This window comes from Erigeron canadensis, chromosome 6, assembly GCF_010389155.1.
Source record: "Erigeron canadensis isolate Cc75 chromosome 6, C_canadensis_v1, whole genome shotgun sequence".
Taxonomy (NCBI): domain Eukaryota; kingdom Viridiplantae; phylum Streptophyta; class Magnoliopsida; order Asterales; family Asteraceae; genus Erigeron; species Erigeron canadensis.
Window position 1 is genome coordinate 21771223 of NC_057766.1, and position 22487 is coordinate 21793709.

Below are 22487 nucleotides of genomic sequence, written 5' to 3' on the forward strand. Positions count from 1 at the left end.
TTCCATATCCCCAATTCCATCATCTTCACTGAAATAAGTCGAAACCCTAGAATTACAAAAAACAATAATAATCACCATATTTATTCCCTTTTGAAGTTTTCATATGAATAAGTTTCCTTCAAATTGAAATAATAATTAACAAACTAATAAAATGGGAGCAAGTAGAAAGCTTCAAGGTGAGATCGATCGAGTTTTAAAGAAAGTTCAAGAAGGAGTTGATGTTTTTGATAGCATTTGGAATAAGGTAAGTATATATATATATATATATATGTATGTATGTATGTATTATTGAATAAAGGTGTTAAATTTATGATTTTTATGAGGTGGGTAATTGATGAATTGTTGTATCTATAGGTATATGATACAGATAATGCAAATCAAAAGGAGAAGTTTGAAGCTGATTTAAAGAAAGAAATAAAGAAACTTCAAAGATATAGAGACCAGATTAAGACATGGATACAGTCTAGTGAAATCAAGGATAAAAAGGTCCCTTTTTTTTTTCTCTTTTTAAGTATATTTTTGTATATAAAAAGTTTTTTATTAAATTTGTGCTGTTTTGATGATTTTGTTGCTAAAAAGTGATAATCTTGAATTAGTAAATGTATGATGCTTATCAATGATTATTATATATATCAAGATCATAGCTGGTTTAAGGGTGATGTTATGAGTGTGAGCCTTTTGGACTTGCTTTTCAATTAGCAGGGGTTAGTTAGCTTCTGCTGAAAATTGTGGCGATTATTTATGAAAAAGATGCGACCTTTAGTGTGTTTGAGTGAAAAAGGTATTTGATTTTGGTGAAAGATTGAAACTTTGTGGTGGAAACAGGATCTTTGGTTAAAGGTTTGGTTTTGATGGATTAAGACTTGGTTTGTGACAAAGATCAAAACTTTAAGTGATAGAATGATTTTCAGTGTTCTGGGGGGTGTGGATGGGTATTTAAGGGTCTTACAATACTATATAGTAATAACTGAAAAGCTTTTTTTAGTGTGTGGCTAAAGGTTGGGTGGATACACTTATGATCTTGTAAGGGTTGAAAAGTATATATGGGTAGACTGTAATCGTGTTGTGGTTGGGTCTTGGCAAATTTATGTAAATCCTTTGTTAAAAGTTGTCTGCAGAAGTCACATTGTCATAACTATTAGAGGTGCTTCAACAATAAGTATTTGGCACACTCCTATGCTTTTCTATACAATTCTTTCTATCCTTAGACTTAGGTTGTACAGTTACTGTTTTCCCTATCATGTGTTAGTTAGATCACAATTCCCTGAGAAGATTGTGGAGGTAATTTGCCTATAACCCATGCTAAATGTAAGTGCCAAAAGTGAAAGAGATGGGCACCAAGCGTAATTTGTATCAGTAAGAGTAACAGAAACAAAGGTGCTTTTTGAGTAATTATAAGCGATTCATTGAGAAGTTCAGTTGATGTGATTTATAGCTGGAAAAAGCTTAGATGTGATGTTACGGATTATATTAAGCAGACTTGTATAGTTGCACAAAGAGTTCAAATTCTGTTTAAGTTGACTTCCTCAAATCTTTGACAATTCTCATCTGATTCTCTTACATATGTAATTTTTCATCGCTTGTTTTCTGGTGGCACTTACATTTAGCTTCATTGTAGCTGCCTTCTCGGATTTAATCTGGTTTTGATTTCTATGCAAAAAGTTAGTTGCAATTCTGCTCCAGTCACTTCCTTCCTTATTGACATCAGGTTCTTCTTTCTTATACGTGTTGACGTAGGTTAGTGCCTCTTATGAGCAGGCTTTGATGGATGCTCGTAAGCTCATTGAGCGTGAAATGGAACGGTTCAAGATTTGTGAAAAGGAAACAAAGACAAAAGCTTTCTCCAAGGAAGGCCTAGGACAGCAGCCTAAAACGGTAAGCAGTGCTTTGCATTTATTTTTAATTTTTTATTTTTGCGTAAGATATGATACTGAACTTTGTCATGCATTGAGATGACCTTTTGTCATTGTAAACTTAATACTTTACTTTTTTTCTCAATAACTTCGAGTTATAAATAGTAGAGTCTCATTGGGTTTATTTTAAATATAATGTATTTTCTCTCATGATCTTTTGTAGGACCCAAAAGAGAAAGCGAAGTCAGAGACTAGAGATTGGTTAAACAATACGGTTTGACTCTATATTCTGATTTAAAAGCTTTGCCTTTTTTTTACATTTTGTTTCTTAAGCTGTTTCTTTGGTTCTTAGTATTACACTATTACCTTTTAATATTTTTTTAACCAAATAGATCTCAGGTAATTGTATTCGTAGTCTTGTAGGTGTATTACAGTGGATTTTGTTATTAATATAAGTTTGTGCTTGTGTCTTGGTGTATATCTTTTAGTAGCCATTATATTATATATGATTCTTTTGATTGATTAGGTGTCTGAGTTGGAATCTCAAATTGATAGCTTTGAAGCTGAGATGGAGGGGCTATCTGTTAAGAAAGGAAAAGCGAGACCTCCAAGACTGGTTAGATTATGACTAATAGATACAATTTCTTACTTTCTACGTCACGTCGACTAGGATTTTTAATGATTTACCCTACAGTTAATAATTCATTTATATTTTTTTTGTTTCTTAGACACATTTAGAGTCATCAATTACTCGGCACAAGGCCCATATAATGAAGCTAGAGTTGATATTGAGGCTGTTAGATAATGATGAACTGAGTCCTGAACAAGTCAATGATGTTAAAGACTTCATTGACGACTATGTGGAACGGAACCAGGTTTTCATTCTTTTCTCTTTTTGCATTCTCTTAAACATTGCATAGAATGGATATCGTGGCTTTCTGGTTGGTACTAAATGGACTTTATTAGATTTATCTGAAAACTTCTCATCAGATCACTTATGGTGATCTCTTTCCTACAATTGACTTATGCATATACATATGTTCTCAACCCCATGATTAGCTATAGCAGAATATCCGGTAGATAATGCCGTGATGGTACTTTTTTTTATGTCTACTTTTGCGTTCTTCGTAGCAGAGGTCAGTGATTTCCTAATCATGCATAGTAACTCTGTTAAAAGTTAATTATGTGTCTCGTTTTGGCATATTAAACAAATTCGAAATGGGAAAACTCTCTTCGTTTAGACAAAGCATTAAAAGTTAGGGTGTCTCCTTTTGCAGTTCTGTGTCACTAACTGCCATTCCTTTCGCAGGAAGATTTTGATGAATTTGAGGATGTTGATATGCTATACAACACCTTGTCACTGGACATGGTAGAGGCGCTAGAAGATCTAGTTTCCATTGTGCCACCGGGCCTCGTCAAGGTATGTAATTTATGATATCAAAAATCTCACTTATTGAATGAGATTTCATTGCATCATGTTGGGACATTTGTTTTTGTTATCTCTTCCCTCATTTACTAGTTACAATACAATCTATCAAAATTGGAATTTGTAAACCAACCAGTTCCAACGGTCCTTCACCAGTCTCATGTAAAAGACTTGCTGGTTCATCTATATATGTTATGCTTTTGCTGAAACAACAAATTTTTGCTCCATAAAAAAAAGGGTTTCTATACTTAATTTTAAGTTAGTATATGGAGAACGTTGAGTATGTTTCCATGATATATATGTGGATGTAAAAAGTTCTTTTGTGTAAAGTTCCTTCATTATAACGTAGTTCCTTGTTCTTTCCTGCTTATAAATTGTTTCATACATTGTTGAGTCCAGGTGGTTTGAGTTCTATCTTTGTTATGGTTTTATTGGAAATACCATTTATATCTTATGTTATGGAAAGGTTGACTTATTATCAACAAGTTTAGTTATTTGACCTTTATAATATATATTTCCATGGTCTTAATTGATCCATATCTTGATATTAACAGAATTGTAGTTATAATAACCCATATTATTTGGTCATAAACTCGTAAAACAATCTTTCTAGGAGAATTAGCCATGTATTTTGAGGAAAGGGTTTTCCTGTTGGGAAGATTTTTCTTAGAACCGCAAACTTTAATCTACTTCTAAGTGACACCATTTCTATACTTTTTTGGCTTATGTGTTTCTTTGAGCATTTGTAATTTAGTTATCCTTGTCTTGGTGCATATATTTGCTATCACAAGTCTTGTCACATTGTATATGAATATCAATGGATGACTAAGTTCTAGACTTGCCACTTTTCTTTTTATTATCATTGATTTATAATACTTAAAGGCTGTTGGCCTTAGTCTCGAAAGGATACCGTAGTATCTTTAGTGCAATATTGCTCTCACAATTTGATCTCTGCAAGTCAACTTAGGCTAGGTAGTATAGACCGATATTAATCAATGATAGGTTGGGCTTCATTATCCCATGTAGAAAAAAATTGCAGGAAGTCCTGGCAATACGTTTATTATGACGTTAGTGGTCATTATTAGTTTGATTTGTTTTTGGCAGGGTGTTGGTGCTACTGGTGCTGGTCTAACTATGAAAACTGCTTTGTCTTCACCTCCAGTTCAGTCACCGGTATGTCGAGAAACTAGTCTGTCACTCTGTCAGCAATATGACATGTATCCATTGCTGTTATGCATTAGGTTAGCCTACTTTTAGTATCAAATGTAGCAGCAAGAGGAGCCGCCTATTGTTGGAGTTGCTTGGGCTTTGGAAAACCCTTGCTCCTTGCTATTAAGTATTAAGGCATATCAAAACATAAGCAAATATAACTAATTATGAACAGACTCAATATTTAACCATATGCAACCATACACGATGTGCAGCTACAAATAGCTGTGCAACTAAAGCTGACAAGATGGGAGGGTCAGACTGGTTTGGTATCTGATCATCGTGGGTTTAGGCTGGAAGTGGTCATTTTTATTTTTTAGTATGGGTCGGGCCAATTGTGCTGATCTACTTACATGTTTTGTCTGTTTTGTTATAAGTTAGTTATATTTAATACAATGATTATGATTACAAAAGCATTATTATTGCAATGAGTAAGGGATTATCTGAATATGTGAATACAATGATTATACATACACAATAGTTAGACTTTAGGTGAGTTCAACCCATTTGACCCGTTCCTTCTTAGCTTAAAATTCTAAGTTTTACCTAATTGAAGATTAACCACTGCCCAAACTGACTTATGCTTAAGTAAATAGGATGAAATTGGCTTCTCCACTTGCAACTAATGTCCCACTCTAAAAAATAAAACAGATAATCAACTTAATAATTGAGCATATGCCCGTAGTACTTTAGTTGCACATCACATTTGCTTTTTTCGATCTGCTTCTTATTTTTGGAACGACAACCTTCGATTCTGTTTCTTAGTTCAGCGTTATATATGTAGTAAATAAGTAAAACTTGGAAGTTGGAAATTCTGTTCGTTCGCCTGTAAAGGAGTTTTACATTTATAACTTTATAAGTAACGGTTTCATATGTTAATTTAGTATTTGAGTTTCTTAAAAGTTAAAACTACCATTCATAGATGTTGGTTTGATCAATGTCATCTGAGACGTGCATATATATGACTTATTGACTTATGAGATTGAATAGCTGGAGCAAATTTGAAAAGAGGGGTAGCAATAATGGTTAAAATTAGTGCTATTGTCAGTTATCGTAGTTTGTAAGATCCCTATTGCTGCATCCGGGTTCATTTGGATATATGGATTTAGATGGACTGCAAGGAATAGGGTTAGTAAAAGTGTATTTCCTTTTGTCTAGGCGAGGTTGATTGTAAGAATTAGAGTATTTAGATGGCATGAAAAAGGTCCATGGGACCATATATCAGAGTGAATCATCAGCCATGTAATTATTTTGTTTTTTATATTTTTTCTCTCGGTCTCTTAATATTTGAACAATCAAGATAATTGTGTTCTTTTTTAATAAGCTTGATCGTTAGAGGTGCTAGTAAAGAACTTAAGATATCTTATTAGAAGAAAATACACAGATCTCTGGTCCGGTGTCTATTAGGTATCAAATGGTCATGCAAACTGCAATGGGGACGTAGAGGATTTTTCCACATTACCCCTTGTTTACATGTGTCCTTTACTCCTTTACGTTCACTTCGCCCTCCGCTTTTGACTCCTCTTACTGCGCAAAGATTTTGATCCCCATTTAGTGAGTCGTGAAAGCACCTACCTTATGTTTAGACGTATTACTCTTAACCAACAGAACGGGTGGATTTTAACATAATTCTTTTCTATCGCTTGTTTATTCATACTTTTGCAATATAAATGTGGGTTTTCTGGGGTTCTGTCATAGGTGACAGTCGCTTCTATTTAACAGGTAGCTTCTGTCCCGGAGCAAGTCGAGGATACAGTATCCCAGGACAATAGCTCAGAGCATGTGCCAAAGACCCCACCTCCAAAAAGTAGTGGAATCTCATCTTCTCCTACAACACCAGCTGGCAGCCATGCAACCCCTGTTGCTGTTGCTGCTTCTTCAAGCCTTCCTGGTTCAAGTTCTGTCAGGGTCGTTGCGGATAACACAGGCTCCGCCGTTCCTTCCTCTCCCATAAACAATGCTAGTAAGGAAGAAGAGGCTGGAGGCTTCCCTGTTCGTAAATCATCCCCGGCCCTCAGTGAAGCTGGATTAAGGATGGGTAGAGGCAGTTTGACCAGTCAATCTTCAGCTACTATTCCCATTAGTTCAAGCACCAGTAATATATCTACAAATGGTGTTGCTCCTTCAGTTTCTGAAATGGCTAAGAGAAACATATTAGGGGGTGACGAAAGAGTTGGCAGTAGTCCCATGGTGAACCCTCCGGTTTCATCTTTGGGTAACAGAATGATGTTACCGCAAAGTGTTAAAACCAGTGATGGTGCTGATAATGGAAATGGTGGTGAGGCTGGGGGTTTGACTTCACGAGTGTTCTCTCCTTCTGGAGTTCCTGGCATACAGTGGAGGCCTGGAAGTTCCTTCCAAAGCCAGCATGAAGGAGTAAGTTTGACTTTGTTTTCTATAATCACCTTTCCCAATCATGCCCTTGCAATTGTTTGAATCATAAAGGATTTGGCAACTTTAAGTTATACTTAATCGATGGTTTTCCCTTGTATGTTTCTCAGGGGCAGCTACGTGGGAGAACTGAAATTGCACCAGATCAAAGGGAGAAATTTTTACAACGGTTCCAGCAAGTGCAGCAACAAGGTCAGAGTAATCTCCTTAGCATGTCTCCCAATAAGCAATTCTCAACTCAGCAGAACCCTCTTCTGCAGCAGGTGTGTCTTTGTCATTCCCCAATGCATTTTCGAAAATGTACAAATATCAGGTTTTACTTTGATTTGTTTATTAGCATCCATCTCATAAAGTTCTATTTGTTTTTGAATTGTGTTTGCAGTTTAATTCTCAAAGTTCAACTGTGTTGCCACAAGGTGGGTTAGGTGGAGCGCAGCCAGCAGGTCCAAACACTATCACCTCTTCACAACAATCAAATTCGATTCATATGCAGTCCGGTCAACAGTCACTTATGTCGACTAGTTCTAAAGATACTGGTACACTTGATGATAACTGCTTGTATATCTTGGCTGTCTACGTTTTTCTATGGTCTCGGTACCTGACTTGTAACATTTACATTTTGTAATGCTCCAACCTCATTAATAGGGGGGTTTCAAAATGGGAGGATTAGTTAATAGGTCAAAACATTGCAATGTTCCAACCTCATGGAGTCATGGATAGAAGTGTCACAACATGTTCAGAAGACTGAAACATGTTATTTTTTTGGAGTGGGTTGAAATGGGCTGGATGGGATTGATCTGCAAAAAGTTATTTTAAATTTTTTTTTTTTTCCATTTCATATTGATTCGTCATGGTTAATAGATAATATGTTAGTTATCACTAGAAACCAAAATTATTGCAATCTATATTTTAATTATTGAATAAAACAATTTAGAGACTCAATTAGGCTTTTGGCATCTTTAACCTGTCAGACCCATTCCAGATTAAACACAATCTATTCCAAGCATTTTATAAGTACATGGTACGAAATTACCACCTCTAGTCCAAGTTGCATGAAGTTTTAGTACACTATTCGATCTCTATATCCTACTGAGTAACACACTAACACTATGCACTTTAAATAGAAATTGGTAATGCAAAAGTTGACGAGATGGAGCAACAACAAAGCGATGATTTACCTTCTGATTCTGCCCAAAGTGTCGGCCTTACCAAGAATGCTGCCACTGAAGAAGATTCAAAGCTGTCCTATGCATTAGATATGCAGGTATAGTTATTATCAGCTTTATGTTTCATTTTTTTAAAAAAAATTTTAGGTTTAGTGACAAAATCAGATTCATAAGTGGTAAATCATTGTAGATATGCATTATCAGGCATTATTAGTATGAATGAAATTTACAATGCTTTAGGAGAAGTGATATTCGTACCACAACAACTGATATATTTACCACACATGTACTTTACTGACTTGTACAGTATGTTATAAAGTTGTAAAGTGTGGTAAATAAATCACTATTTGTGGTACTAATATCACTTCCCTTTAGGAAATACTCCTAATAATGACTCAGCATTTACAAGTGGCAATTTTGAATCACTTGTATACAAATGGTTGATTTGGGTTATGTTATACATCTAACAGGCTAATGCGTTAAATTTTATTTTGTTATTTATATTTTTATGTTTTTTGGTAATCATGGGTGTCCTACTCTTTTGCGAGCAGACTAATCCCAACTCACAAGAGCTAATGCGTTAAGTTTACTAGTTTAACTAAAAGGGATACAGGTTGGACGGGTTGAATATCATCGGAACATAACAAATCCGTAGTAACTTCCAAATTGTCTTTATTAAGACAACCTTCAGATTGTTACTTCAATAATATAGCTATGTAACTACATAGTACAGGTGGCACATTAATTATGTGAAAACAGAAAAGTAAAAAAAACTGTGCTGCTCATTTGTCACCCTTAGTTCTGACTCCTGACTTTTTTCTTAAACGATTTTATAATTGTTCTAAGGATGAGGTTAGCACCACTGAACTATTAATGCAAAAGCTGTAGAGTCATGATTAATGCAATTTTTTTCTGAACTTACTTGTGTTACCACAGTCTGGCGCATCGGGGTCCTTGACGGAGTCTGTACAAGCTACACGAGATGTGGATCTTTCACCTGGGCAGCCTTTGCAATCTAATCAGTCTGCAAGTCTTGGTGTTATTGGTCGAAGAAGCCTTTCCGATCTTGGTACAATTGGAGACAACCTTAGTGGATTAGCTGTGAGCTTAGGGGGAACTCATGATCAGCAATACAACCTGCAGATGCTTGAGTCTGCCTTTTACAAACTCCCCCAACCCAGAGACTCCGAACGAACAAAGACTTACACTCCGGTATGAAAATTCATCATTTTCTTATTCCAATATGATTATAAAAGAGGGTCAAATAAAAAAGGTATAGCTGAAAGGGAAACAGGTCGGACGTGTTGAAAGTATGAAAATCTATTTTTGATGTGTACAACTGCCTAAATCATTTCTAAAAGATCTAAAAGTTCTATTTATATTGTTTTATGATCATAATGATGTAACTGATTGATCTAGGGTGCCATAACACAGGCAACATATATAGCAGTTAGGGATGAGTTAGACTATTCAGGATTACAGAGCAATAATATCTTTTATATTATATGTTTTAAGTATGTAAAGCTTGTTTAGCGGTTGATGTATGGATGTATATATTTGGAGAGTCCAGCAAATGTGTAAAAGAGGGGGCTACCTCTTGAATTGTAGGACCATGAGCTTTTGTTCTTGTTCATTGATTAATTGAACAAGAATTTAGCCACGTTTCCGTACAAAAAGAGTATTGTCTGGTTACTTAAACCCGACCCCTTTCAACCCATAACCCAACCCGCTTGCTCTGCCCATTTTTGCCACTTCTCATATAGGGGGATGTTTAATCCAATCCAACTTTTGCTTCCTTGATTTTCAGAGACACCCTGCTGTGACTCCTCAAAGCTATCCTCAAGTACAGGCTCCAATTGTCAATAACCCAGCTTTTTGGGAACGTCTTGGATCTGATAACATTGGCACAGACACTTTATTTTTTGCATTCTACTATCAGCAGGTATTACTACTATCCCTTGTCTTTCTAGATTTTTTTGGTGATCATTCTCTGCAAATGTTTATATTGTTACAGTTCTTTTATAATTATATACATCTTCTGATGCATGTCATTTCATGCAGAATGCTTATCAACAATATTTGGCTGCCAAAGAGTTGAAGAAGCAATCATGGAGGTACCATAAAAAGTACAATACGTGGTTTCAACGACATGAGGAACCAAAATTCGCCACCGATGATTATGAACAGGGAACATACGTGTACTTTGATTTTCATATTGGCAATGATGAGATGCAAAACGGCTGGTACGATAGATCATACTCTTATCTTATTCTATATGTGATATTTTAGGATGTATCATTGGTTAGTGGTTACTGGAAATTCACCCGTATCTTTTTTATATTAAATTTCTAAAAGTTTCAACCGGTAAATTATAGCTTAGAAGAAAGTGTCTTTCGACACTTTACGTTGTAAATTCGTATTACTAAAAGTGTCTCGAGTCACTCCTAATAGAAATTACTGTCTTAGCTCGTTACTCAAGTACCCGATCCACCTATTCTGTTACCTCTATCTCTTACATTTTTGTGTACATGTACATATCTAATCTTCTGGATATGCATTGGCAATTTGTCAGCACTATTCATTGACCTTGTAATAGCGTGACTTTGCTAACAATCTTCTGACAAATTTTTCCAGGTGTCAAAGAATAAAGACGGATTTCAAATTCGAGTACAATTTTCTTGAAGATGAACTAATCGTGTAAATACATATGTTTTACACAAATTCGAACGCATGGCAGTTGCTGCTGCAAATTCTGCGTCCCCATCCCGGTGGTGTTCTCTTATTTTCACCCTCCATGTAAACCATAAATCAACTTTTAAAAAGAATGTAACCATAAACCATCATTAGTTTTTTGCTTTATTTTGTTTGTAGTTTTATGTAACATTTTACAATTGAAAACACCATTAAGTATGCCAGTGTTTCTATAGACAAACTTCAATTTATACATATCTTTTGTGTTTTCAATATTCTAATGTATTATGACATGATTAAAGATTCTAATCTATCAAGGTAACATGAATCTGTAAAAATGGTTGAACAGATTGATGACCTTCACCCATTCGTCTTCCTACTGTTTGAAATCGATCATATAGTTTATTAAAGCTAGATGAGCGTTATGCATTTAATATGATTCACAAATGTTGTTATGTCAATTGACCTTAAAACAAGCCCAGTTCGATAACATGATGATCAAATCTAAATAATTGTTTTACGTCTATCGAGACACGCAATATAGTTTGTTTTTTCATCCACTCGGAGACATGCGATGCATTTGAGCATAGAAGTATGTAAAATACTGCTTATATATAATTTTTATAGAGCTCTAAAATATTTCTTTGACGAGGTCTTGACCTACTTTTTAACTAAGAACGTAAGAAAATGAGGACAACCAATAAAAAAAATTTTGATTGGATTTCTGGATATATTATGGGGTATTAAATTTAAGAGAAAATGTCACAAATGGTCCCTGTGTTGTCATATTCGCATTTTGCCCCCTGTGCTTTTTTTTCTTTGCAAACGGTCCCTGAGTTTTTCATTTTCGTTGCTAACAATCCCTGACACTAACTTCTGTTAATTTTAGCCGTTAAATCCGTCACGTACATATCATGTGAGGGTATTTTGGTCCATTTAGTAATTGCATGGACTATTTGTGATAAAATAACTGTATGGACTATTTGTGATAAAAAAAAATTACACTCTTCATCTTCTTTCTTTTTCCAGCCACCACCACCACCATCAGAATCCGACCAAACACACACTCTTCCCTAATATTTAATCATTATCAAAATGAAAACAATAAATGGCAATTAAGTTTTTTGGCCATAAACAAGTGTAATCACAATAACAACATCACCATAAAACAATATTCACTACCCCAATATTTGTAATAAAAACCGTAAATCAAATGGTTTCTGACAACAATGGTTGCAACAATTAAAACAATAAACAATCACTAATAATTAGATTGTTCCTCCACCAACCCACGATCAAAACTCAAAAGTATATGAATTAACAACCCGTAGATCAAAATTTATTACTTATTGAGAAAATCGCTTACCATTTGCACCAAATCACTTACTAATTGAAAAAATCTTCCACTAGCAATAGTGGCCTGAAAAATGGAGGGTTTCAGGTGGGTGTGGGGTTGAAGGTAAAGGGTGTTGGGAAAAGATATAGATACATTAATTAAATGTTATGGATGGATTGAATTTTTGTATACATGTGGGAATCTTTACAAATTTGTATGAGTATTATATTTGGTTCAGAAGACCACTATTATGGTCCTTGTTGTGATTTTCCAGTTATGATTTGTATAGAATTTATTGAGTTTGTGGTACATATATAACCAGTGCTTGTGGTAGGTTTTACTATATGTGATTGTGCTTGATGAATTTGAAGGGTTTATGTTTAATTATAAATTACTAGTTAGGTTGACTTTAAAATATTAAAAATTAAAATTTAGGTTATACGATCTGGGTTCTATGGTGTTCTTGATGATGACTATGAAGATAATAATGATTATGGAAGATGTTATGTGTTTATCACAGGTAAGTCCCTGTAATTATGAAATGGACTAAAATGCCCTCACGTGATATGCACGTGACGGGTTTAACGACAAAAACTAATAGAAGTTAGTGACAGGGACTATTGGCAACGAAAATAAAAAACCAAGGGACTGTTTGCAACGAAAAAAAGCACAGGGAGCAAATTGCGAATACCAGGAACTATTTGTGACATTTTCTCTAAATTTAAAATTAGGCCATGTTTTGAGAAAATGGCACCATGTTTTCAACCAGCAATTGACGCGCCTCGGTGTGGCCTCATTTGCTGCGTCATTGCCCCAAGCGCAAAGATCCATGTTTTGAAGGTAATGAGGGAAAAGGTTAAAGATGAGCTAATATCAATTTTAATCATAAATAACGAAGGTGCTTGAATGATCTCGGATTGGTCATGATCAAATACATGATTATGAGTTTAGGTAAATTAGGCCATTCTTTAGCTTCTTCCATCACTTTGCCAATCTTTTAGATATGCATATTTTTCATACTCAGCACATGTAGTAAAACGCATCAATCGTTTCATGAAATGTGTTTCTTGATCTAACTTCGCGGAAAGTTCATACTAAAGCGAATTAATTTCAACGTGGTTTGCACAAAACGTTCTCTCTACATAAACCAGAATGTTTTATTCTTAGATCTTTAGAAGGCCGGTGTAACTCTAAAGCGATTTCTTAAATTTTATTCCTAGGTTACTAGAGTCTAAATGTAAAAGATCAATTTTCGTTGTATAAAAAAAATGTAGGAATAGAAATTTATATCATTTTGTTAACTAAAAGGGTATCGAAAACATAAAGAAATGGACCATGTTATTCAAGTTTATTTTTGGTGTAGGCAAAAAGCAATATTAACATGAATTCATTAATGAAATATAGGTGTAGTTGGGAATGTGATTGATGGATCCATTTTTGGAAATATCATGTTTTTAGTAGCTTATAAGAGAGTAACAAATGTACGGGTTGCACCATTTGTGTCGATTAAATTATATTTGAGGGCAATAGAATATTTTTTATGTAAAAAAATATAAAATGAGGCATGGGTTTTTCTATAGGTTTGTTATTTTGATATGACATGTTAGGTTTAGGTAATGATGTGTTGAAGTAGTTTTTAATTTGTTAAAAACTTTGGTTTTTTTTCTTTGTTTGTGCGATCATTTATTTTACGATCATATAAATTGAGTTTAAGTTATAAATTCGATATATACATTCTGTTTTGTTCGAGTATAGATATAGATGATATGTTTAAAATACTAATGTAGGTATCATACTTACATATTTTGTATGTAACGTCAACATGTAATGCTTGTTTCCTATACAAAAACTTTATATAATGACATGCCATTTTATAACTTTATCAGAATATCTTAATCTTAAATACATATTGTAATATTATCAGATCATTTTTTTCTGTATTGTATTAAGGGTTATTGGTAGCAAGAAACCGAAATTAATATAGTTCACACAAAAAGTCTTACAAATGCCGTAGAAGTACGAAAATTAAAAACCCATTTCAAACTGGAAATATGAAAAAATAAAAAGCAAATTAACGGACCATTATGACTTTCGATTCAACTCTAATACAAATTTTAATAGATTTTTTTCAAGATTTTTTAATGAACTTAATTGATGTTTGATTTTTATGTTCGAGTACTAGTAAAACCATTGCAAGCCTATTGCCCAATGCCCACTATCACCAATAATTATTACTCCGTATCTCTTATCTTGTCGTAATTTCTCTTATAACATTCTCTATGCAAGTATGATGCGATCTTGACTTATATACGTTATGCAACCAATGTATCTCGTGAACATATTTTGTATTTTTCAGCCAATGTCAACAATATTTACCCTAACTTAAGATCTTTTTTAAAAAGAGTTAATTACAGAAATTGTCCCTGTCTTCCCCTTATTTGCAGGTTTCATCCCTAAGTTACATAAATTACAGTTTTAGTCCAAATAAGTTTGCCCCGTCAACAGTTTTAGTCTAAGTTCCAAACGGATGTTTAATTATCCATCACGTGACATGCACGTGATGGGTATTTTAGTCTTTCTAATACCATAAGGACTAAAAATGTAAATGACTTTGACCAACAAATACATCTAGTATATATATTTAAATAAATTCTTACCGGTATATTTCATTTGAAGTATTTCAAGATCAAACACCAATCAATCACACTTTGAAATGCATGCACATATGAAAAGTCTAGAAATTGGTTTATTTCCCAATTACACTACATCTATATAAAAGAATATATATAAAGAAGCGAATGTTGCATGTACCCATCATCATTCACAACAAAATTATCAATACCAAGTTTGAAGTCATAAGAAATCCAGAAAAAAAAAATTAAATAAAAATAAAGGATCTATGATAGTGGTGGCAGGAAATGGCTGATCCAAGGTAGTAGGTTCAACCATTCATCACCATCTTCTCATTTGTCATCACCACAAATCAAGTTAGAACACTTTTCAAAAGAAACAAAAACAATTTGTTTGGACACATGAAATAAAACCACCACCAATTCCAAATCTAACAAAAATATTCTAGATCTTAAAACCATAGAAGATTCATATTCGAATTGAAAAAGACTCGTATCCATACTTTTAATATATAGAAGATAGATATTAATATAAATATTTTTTGTTTTGTTGTTTCCAAATTTTCATCATCAATGCTTGAAATTGTACCGACCTTCTTTTACCTTTTTAACTTTTTTTTTTGTCATGTTGTGAAGTTGGTTGATGTTGGTGGATTTGATTTGTAAGCATTAATTTGGGTTTAGATTTGTTGAAAAATGTTAGAGAAAATGGTGATTTGAAATCTAAAAAAGTGTATAGATTTGGAAACTTATATAGATCTGTATATGAAATATGTTGATAAATATATGTATGTATATGTTTATATATATGGGTGGGGAAAAACAAAAAACAAAAACCTAGCAGCAGCAACTGATAGGGATGTAGGGAGGAAATCGGAACACTTGGCCAACCAAGTTGCTTGTCGTCGGAAAAATCCTTCTCGACCAACCGAGTAAGAGAACACAAAAGACGTGTTTTAGTATGAAGCTTGAATAATTATTAACCAACCAACCAAAAGAGTTTATAACCGTATAAATAGGAAAACAAAAGACAAAAATAATCCCTAACTTAAGAAACAAGAAAACGTAAAAAAAAAAAAAAAAAAAAAGCTAAACTAGGGTTGGCTGGAATCTTGTTGCCTTATAATTCATGCTTTAGCCACTTAGCCCATCGGCCTCGTTCCCGCCGATGGGTTCCTGATCCGGCCCATGATGCCCATCGGTATCATCCTTCCCTTCTAAAAAACGACTCGACCCCGAGTCACCATGAAAATCACCGTTGTCCACGTAGGGTGCCAAGTCTGCAACATTAAAAGTGGCAGAGACGCCATAAGACCCTGGCAAATCAATCTTATAAGCATTATCATTAATACGCTGCAACACACGAAAAGGTCCATCCGCGCGATCCTGTAACTTCCCATAACGACCCGATGGAAAACGCTCCTTGCGTAAGAAGATCCAAACCAAGTTTCCCTCAGCACTGTAAGAATCTACAGCCGGTAAAGGGGCAAGGTCCAAAGGTGTAAAAGGATTACGGCCATAAACCACCAAAAATGGGTTGCGTCCAGTCGAGCTATGGGAGGATCGGTTATAAGCAAATTCAGCTGGAGGAAGGACGAGATCCCACTGTTTTTTATTATCGCCAACCAATGAACGAAGAAAATTTCCCAAACTCCTGTTCGTAACTTTAGTTTGTCCGTCTGTCTGCGGGTGATGAGATGAACTAAACTGTAACTTCGCTCCCAACTACTTCCATAGAGTAAGCCAAAAATGACTAACAAACTTAACATCTCTATCTGACGTAATGGTTTTGGGGACCCCGTGCAAGCGTACTATCTCAGCAAAATATAAACGAGCCACTTGAGATGCAGCATATGTTTTAGAGCACGGGACAAAATGTGCCATTTTAGAAAAACGGTCGACCACCACCATGATTGAATCCTTTTTTCTTTGTGTCAATGGTAAACCCAAAACAAAATCAATTGAGACATCTTCCCAAGGACCATTCGGTGTGGGAAGAGGAGTGTAGAGGCCCTGATTCATATAATGAGTCTTTGCAAGACGACAAATGCGATAACGTGTCAATACTTTGACGACATCTCTTACCAGCTTTGGCCAAAAAAACGTTCGGAGATCAGAGCAACTATTTTATCACATCTAAAATGACCCGCTAAACCCCCTTGATGTGTTTCAAGAATGATGGCTTCCCGGACTGAAAGAAGTGGGACGCACAAACGACGACCTTTGAAGAGAAAACCATCACGGCGAACGTAATCACGAAATGGTGTATGGCTACATTTGTTCCACGACTCCCCAAAATCAGGGTCATCCGCGTATAACGGTTTGATATGATCAACTCCAGCCACATGAACAGTGGATGTGGTGGTCAAAACATGACGCCGGCTAAGGGCGTCAACCACTGTGTTCGCACAACCAGCTTTGTGACGAATGACGAAGGTAAAGTCTTGTAACATCTCAACCCATTTAGCATGGCGCGGGTTTAATTTGGCCTGCCCTTGAATAAACCATAAAGCTTGATGGTCAGAATAAAGGATGAACTCAACGGGTAGTAAATAGTGACGCCAATACTCCAAACATCGAACAATAGCATAGAACTCCTTATCGTATGTGTTGTAATGTTTGCGAGTATCATTAAACTTCTCACTAAAAAAAGATATGGGTCGGTTTTGTTGGCTGAGTACACCGCCTATCCCGAGCCCGGAGGTATCACACTCCACTTGGAAGACGTGTTTAAAATTGGGCAAAGCTAAAACCGGGGTTGTTGTTATTGTCGTCTTTAGTTGATCAAATGTTGTTTGTGATTCCCTGGTCCATACAAACTTTGATCGTTTCAAACAGTCAGTGAGAGGAGCAACTAGGGAACTAAAATCACGAACAAAACGGTGATAAAAGGATGCCAAGCCATGAAAGCTGCGAACATCATGCAAGGATTGTGGAGTAGGCCATGTGGTAATGGCATCGACTTTGGTGGTGTCCATGCGAATTCCGTTTCCAGACACGAAGAAACCCAAAAATATGACCTCCTTAGTTACAAAGTGGCACTTCCTGCCATTAGCAAATAGCTTCTGCTCACGCAAAATATGGAAAATGTCTCGCAGATGTAGCAAGTGAGATTCCACAGTCTTGCTAAATACTAAGATATCGTCGAAATAAACGACAACACACTTACCAATAAGATGCCGGAAAATATGATTCATCAAGCGCATAAATGTACTAGGGGTATTTGACAGACCGAATGGCATTACCATCCACTCATAAAGACCGTCACGCGTTTTGAACGCAGTTTTCCATTTGTCACCCGGGCGTAAACGAATCTGATGGTAACCACTGCGTAGGTCGATCTTCGAAAAACAGAAGCACCATGGAGATGATCTAAAAGGTCTTCAAATCGGGGAATTGGAAAACGATATTTGATTGTGATCTTGTTAACTGCACGACTGTCAATGCACATGCGAAACGTGCCATTTGGTTTAGGAACCAGAAGTGCTGGGACGGCACACGGACTAATGCTTTCACGAATCAAACCCTTTTCTAGCAGTTCTAGAACTTGACGATGTAACTCAGTAAATTCCTTCGGGTTCATTCGGTATGCCGACTTATTTGGAATGGTTGCACCAGGAGTGAAGTCGATGCAATGTTGGATGTCCCGCATGAGAGGTAAACCTGTAGGAATATCATCGGGGTAAACATCTGAAAATTCAGTGAGCAATGGAAGTACTTCAGGCGGAAAATCATTAATCTGCGTGTTTTCTTCAAGTATAACCAAACCGAGCATTGGAACCGGTGGAGATTGTCGTGTCAGACCGACAAATTCATCCTTTGTCATCGGGGCTACCTCCGGTGTGGCGTCCTTAGGATTAAGAGGAGCCAAAGTCACATGAAGACCATCTTTTTTGAAGGAGTAAGTGTTACAAAAATCGTCATGTTTTACCCGCCGATCATAAAGCCATGGTCGTCCGAGTAATAAATGGCATGCATCCATTGGAATAACCTCACACCAAATCTCGTCATTGTATTTGTTGCCAATGGAGAAGGTAACTAAACATTTTTGTGTCACCTTGACAAGATTGCCTTTGCGAAGCCACGTGAGTTGGTACGGTTCTGGGTGGTCTTTCGTGGGTAAAGCAAGCTTCCCAACCATTGTTTTGGCGACCATGTTGTCACAACTACCACCATCTACAATGCGGTACAAACGCGTCCCTTTGAAGTACATTGTGTCCGAAAGATGTTGTGTCGCGGCCACAAAGTATCATCTGCTAGATCTGCAACAACGGTATTCAAGACTCTTCGAACAATAAGTGCTTCCCCTTTGTCTGGGTAGAGATTCACAGCGGTATCTTCTTCCTCGGTGTCATACTTAGGTTCAACATCGTCAACAAATGTCACCAATTGTTTGTTTGGACAGTCACGTTTAAGGTGACCCAAACCTTGGCATCTGAAACACCGTAAGGGTTTTGACGTGTCCACAGGGGTTGTGGGAGCCACGGGTGTTTCGGTCTTGATTGGACCAGGTTTTTCGTTTGATTGTCGTTGGGTTGGGGAGCGGGTTGAGGTTTGGAAACGGGTACTGGACTTGTTCTTCCTTGAGTGTTTTTGTTCCACACGCACAACTAACCTACATAAATCAGAAAAGGAATAATATTGTGTTAGTGAAACGGCGTCGGCAATGTCTAGCCGTAACACCCCCAAAAATCGAGCAATTAGTTGTTCCTCATCCTCTTCAGCTCCGCAACGTAAACGCATCCGTTCAAACTCAGTAATAAGATCTTCAATAGACAGAGATCCTTGTCGGAGGTTTTGGTAGTCAAGATAAGCATCCTGCTTGAAAGTAACTGGAAGGAATTTGGCACGTAGGAGGCGCCGCATCTTATCCCAGGAGGCGATTTTGTTTTTACATTTTCGATAACGTTGTTGTTGTATGTTTTCCCACCATAAGGATGCATATTTTTTTAGCTTGATAGCAACCAATTTGACCTTCACGTTGTCAGGGATGTCGCGAAGGTCGAAGATCCGCTCAACTGTTTGTAATTAGTCAAGGAAATCGTCGGGTTGGAGCTTGCCATCGAACTCTGGAATTTTAGTACGAATACCTAAAGATCGCAATGGATCCTCGGGGTGGCGCGGTGCTGGTGGTGGTGAATTATGAAAGTAATTTTCGAATTCATCTTCTTCCGTTTCTTCGACATCAGAATGGACTGGAGTGTTTTCAAACTGCCTTTCATAACGATGAAAAGGATTGATTACGAGCTCCCTAATCCTTTGACGGAGTCGTTCAATCTCAACATCATGGGGATCACGTGCAGCATGACCGCTGGTCCCTGCGGCGGTGTTTCGAGGTTGTTGGTGACGATGATCTTTTCCTCGTGTCGACATCTTGAGAGCCCTGGTTTTCTGATACCACTTAATAGAGATGTAGGGAGGAAATCGGAACCCTAGGACTGAACCCTAGCGGCGGCGAGCACTTGGCCAACCAAGTTGCTTGTCGTCGGAAAAATCCTTCTCGGCCAACCGAGTAAGAGAACACAAAAGACGTGTTTTAGTATGAAGCTTGAATAATTATTAACCAACCAACCAAAAGAGTTTATAAACGTATAAATAGGAAAACAAAAGACAAAAATAATCCCTAACTTAAGAAACAAGAAAACGTAAAAAAAAAAAAAAGAAAGCTAAACTAGGGTTGGCTGGAATCTTGTTGCCTTATAATTCATGCTTTAGCCACTTAGCCCATCGGCCTCATTCCCGCCGATGGGTTCCTGATCCGACCCATGATGCCCATCGGTATCAACAACGTATATGTATATATTACACTTTTAGTTAATTACACGTTTAGTCTTTGTGATATTAAAAAGACTAAAATACCCATCACATGCATGTCACGTGATGGATAACTAAACGTCCGTTTGGAACTTGGACCAAAACTGTTAACGGAACAAACTTATTTAAACTAAAACTGTAATTTATAAAACTTATGAATGAAACCTGCAACTAAAGATCGAAGACAGGGACGATTTTTATAATTAACTCTTTTAAAAATGAGCGGATAGTTTATATATATTTGAATATACGAATAATCATACTCGTACGCAATAGTTGAAAGTCTTGAAACATTTTGGAGCCAGCTGTTGCGAGATGATTGAAGACATAAACATAACACATGCTTGGGTCACATCCAAATTCCTATTTCCAAAATGTTTTGTCCCCTTTCTATCGTTTCCCTCTATTCCCATTTCAAATTTAAGTAAATTAAATAATGCTAATGATCATCAGTTGAGTATTAAGCATGCAAGTTTTACCCATCTAGAAATGATAATTGTATCACTATTTCTTATTAATTTACCACAAAATGCAAGGTTTTCAAATATAGTATTTTTGGTGGTACAATTATCACTTTCCTTTACCCATCAGGTGAAAGGTTCATTCTTTTACAGTTTTACTTGATTTTTGTGAGTTTTTTTTTTGGAATGAAGTTATATGGCAGGCTTGGGCTACCTAGCGTTCTCTGCGTGCACAAGCATATAAAATCGCCTTTTGCCATTAAGTTATCCTGAATAGCTGGCTTTATTCTTTAGACGTTAACAAAATAAAAGCGTTATATTTTGTTTGTTTCATGAAGTGTTACCTTTTGTATTTGCACACTGTGATTGGTAATGATAGCTACAGTGATAAAGAAATTGAATTGTATTGAGAAAAAGTGACTATTTTATGTGTGTAGTAATATTTGTTTGGGATATTCTTTTATTTTTGAACATTATTTGTTTGGGATATTCTAATTTGTGTTTTAGAGTCACATAATGCAATGAAAAATGAAAAATACATCATTTGAAAAGGAAAACAATAATAATAGCATTAAGAAAATATTTGCACCTTTTCCATTCTTATAAAAAAAAAAAATTTAATGTAATTATTGTATTTTTATATATGCTTTTAAAACACAAGTTAGAAAAGCCATTTATTTAGAAAGTGGAACATAATTTAATTCATTTCGTTTGCTTTTATGCAGTGCAGTCAAGGGATTGGTAGAGACTTTTGCAGATTTTTTTTCATAGTTTTTAACTTTTTATCAAAGGGCTAATTACTTGGAAAGCGCTTTAACTTGTCACTTAAACTTTTTTTTGGGCTCGAACAAAAAAAAGTTCTATGTGAATCAAGGAAAACGGTTAAAATACCTTATTATGGGGACGCGACCGATTTATACTTATGTGGACAATTATTAGCCGGTTACATCCTAAAAAATTCCCACGTATACATTATCACTTTCAAGATGCAAACATCCCAGATTGAATTTAAGTTTTGTTAATAGGCTTTTGAATACAAAGTTTTAGTTCTGAATCTGTTATACATATGAGTATATTTACATTTGAAGATCATTATAGGGTTTGTTGGTGACGATTTGAAGATGTGAGTTTTTGTTTTATAAATTGTATTATAGATTTTGTTGAAGGTTTTTATGATATTGATGATAATTTTTATGTGATATGGAATATACATGTTATCAATATATAAGATTAAAAAAAAAAGAAAATGATGTGGAAAATATTTTTAACAGGCAACTTGTACGGAGCCCACTAAAGAAATTTTAGCCGTTTTTCTTCCCCTGAATAGAACTTTTTTTTGTTCGAGCCCTAAAAAAGGTTTAAGTGACAAGTTGAGAGACTTTTCAAGAAATTAGCCCTTTTATCAACGAGCTTTGCGTTAGACATCGTCGATAGACTCGAAAAATCAAATTCATAAAGCATTTGATATCGTTAAAAAAAAACACAAAATCATCCGGAACGTCACTTCAGA

General features: G+C 35.8%; 1 protein-coding gene and 1 pseudogene across 3 annotated transcripts; one reads left to right on the forward strand and one right to left on the reverse strand.

Moving 5' to 3' along the window:
- LOC122603133 (general negative regulator of transcription subunit 3) lies at nt 1–10991 on the forward strand. 3 transcript variants are annotated; one of them, XM_043775753.1, is made up of 16 exons: nt 1–244; nt 355–486; nt 1738–1875; nt 2077–2127; nt 2380–2469; nt 2582–2728; nt 3163–3273; nt 4384–4452; nt 6211–6864; nt 6990–7142; nt 7262–7415; nt 8004–8143; nt 8982–9257; nt 9853–9987; nt 10107–10288; nt 10680–10991. In XM_043775753.1, the coding sequence occupies exons 1-16, from the start codon at nt 152–154 to the stop codon at nt 10744–10746; spliced, it is 2592 nt and encodes an 863-aa protein (XP_043631688.1). In that variant the 5' UTR covers nt 1–151; the 3' UTR covers nt 10747–10991. The 3 variants fall into 3 exon arrangements, with proteins under 3 accessions (XP_043631688.1, XP_043631689.1, XP_043631690.1); XM_043775754.1 differs by having other exon boundaries at nt 1759–1875; XM_043775755.1 differs by lacking the exon at nt 4384–4452.
- A 1780-nt stretch (nt 10992–12771) lies between these two features.
- LOC122606350 lies at nt 12772–12899 on the reverse strand (annotated as a pseudogene).
- Between the last annotated feature and the right edge of the window lie 9588 nt (nt 12900–22487).

What these genes read in the sequence shown, in the direction of transcription:
- LOC122603133 (XM_043775753.1), top strand. Translation starts at nt 152, where the DNA reads ATGGGAGCAAGTAGAAAGCTTCAAGGTGAGATCGATCGAGTTTTAAAG. An exon ending in TAGGACAGCAGCCTAAAACG is followed by an intron (nt 1,876 to 2,076) that starts GTAAGCAGTGCT and finishes GATCTTTTGTAG; the next exon opens with GACCCAAAAGAGAAAGCGAA. An exon ending in CCTATGCATTAGATATGCAG is followed by an intron (nt 8,144 to 8,981) that starts GTATAGTTATTA and finishes GTGTTACCACAG; the next exon opens with TCTGGCGCATCGGGGTCCTT.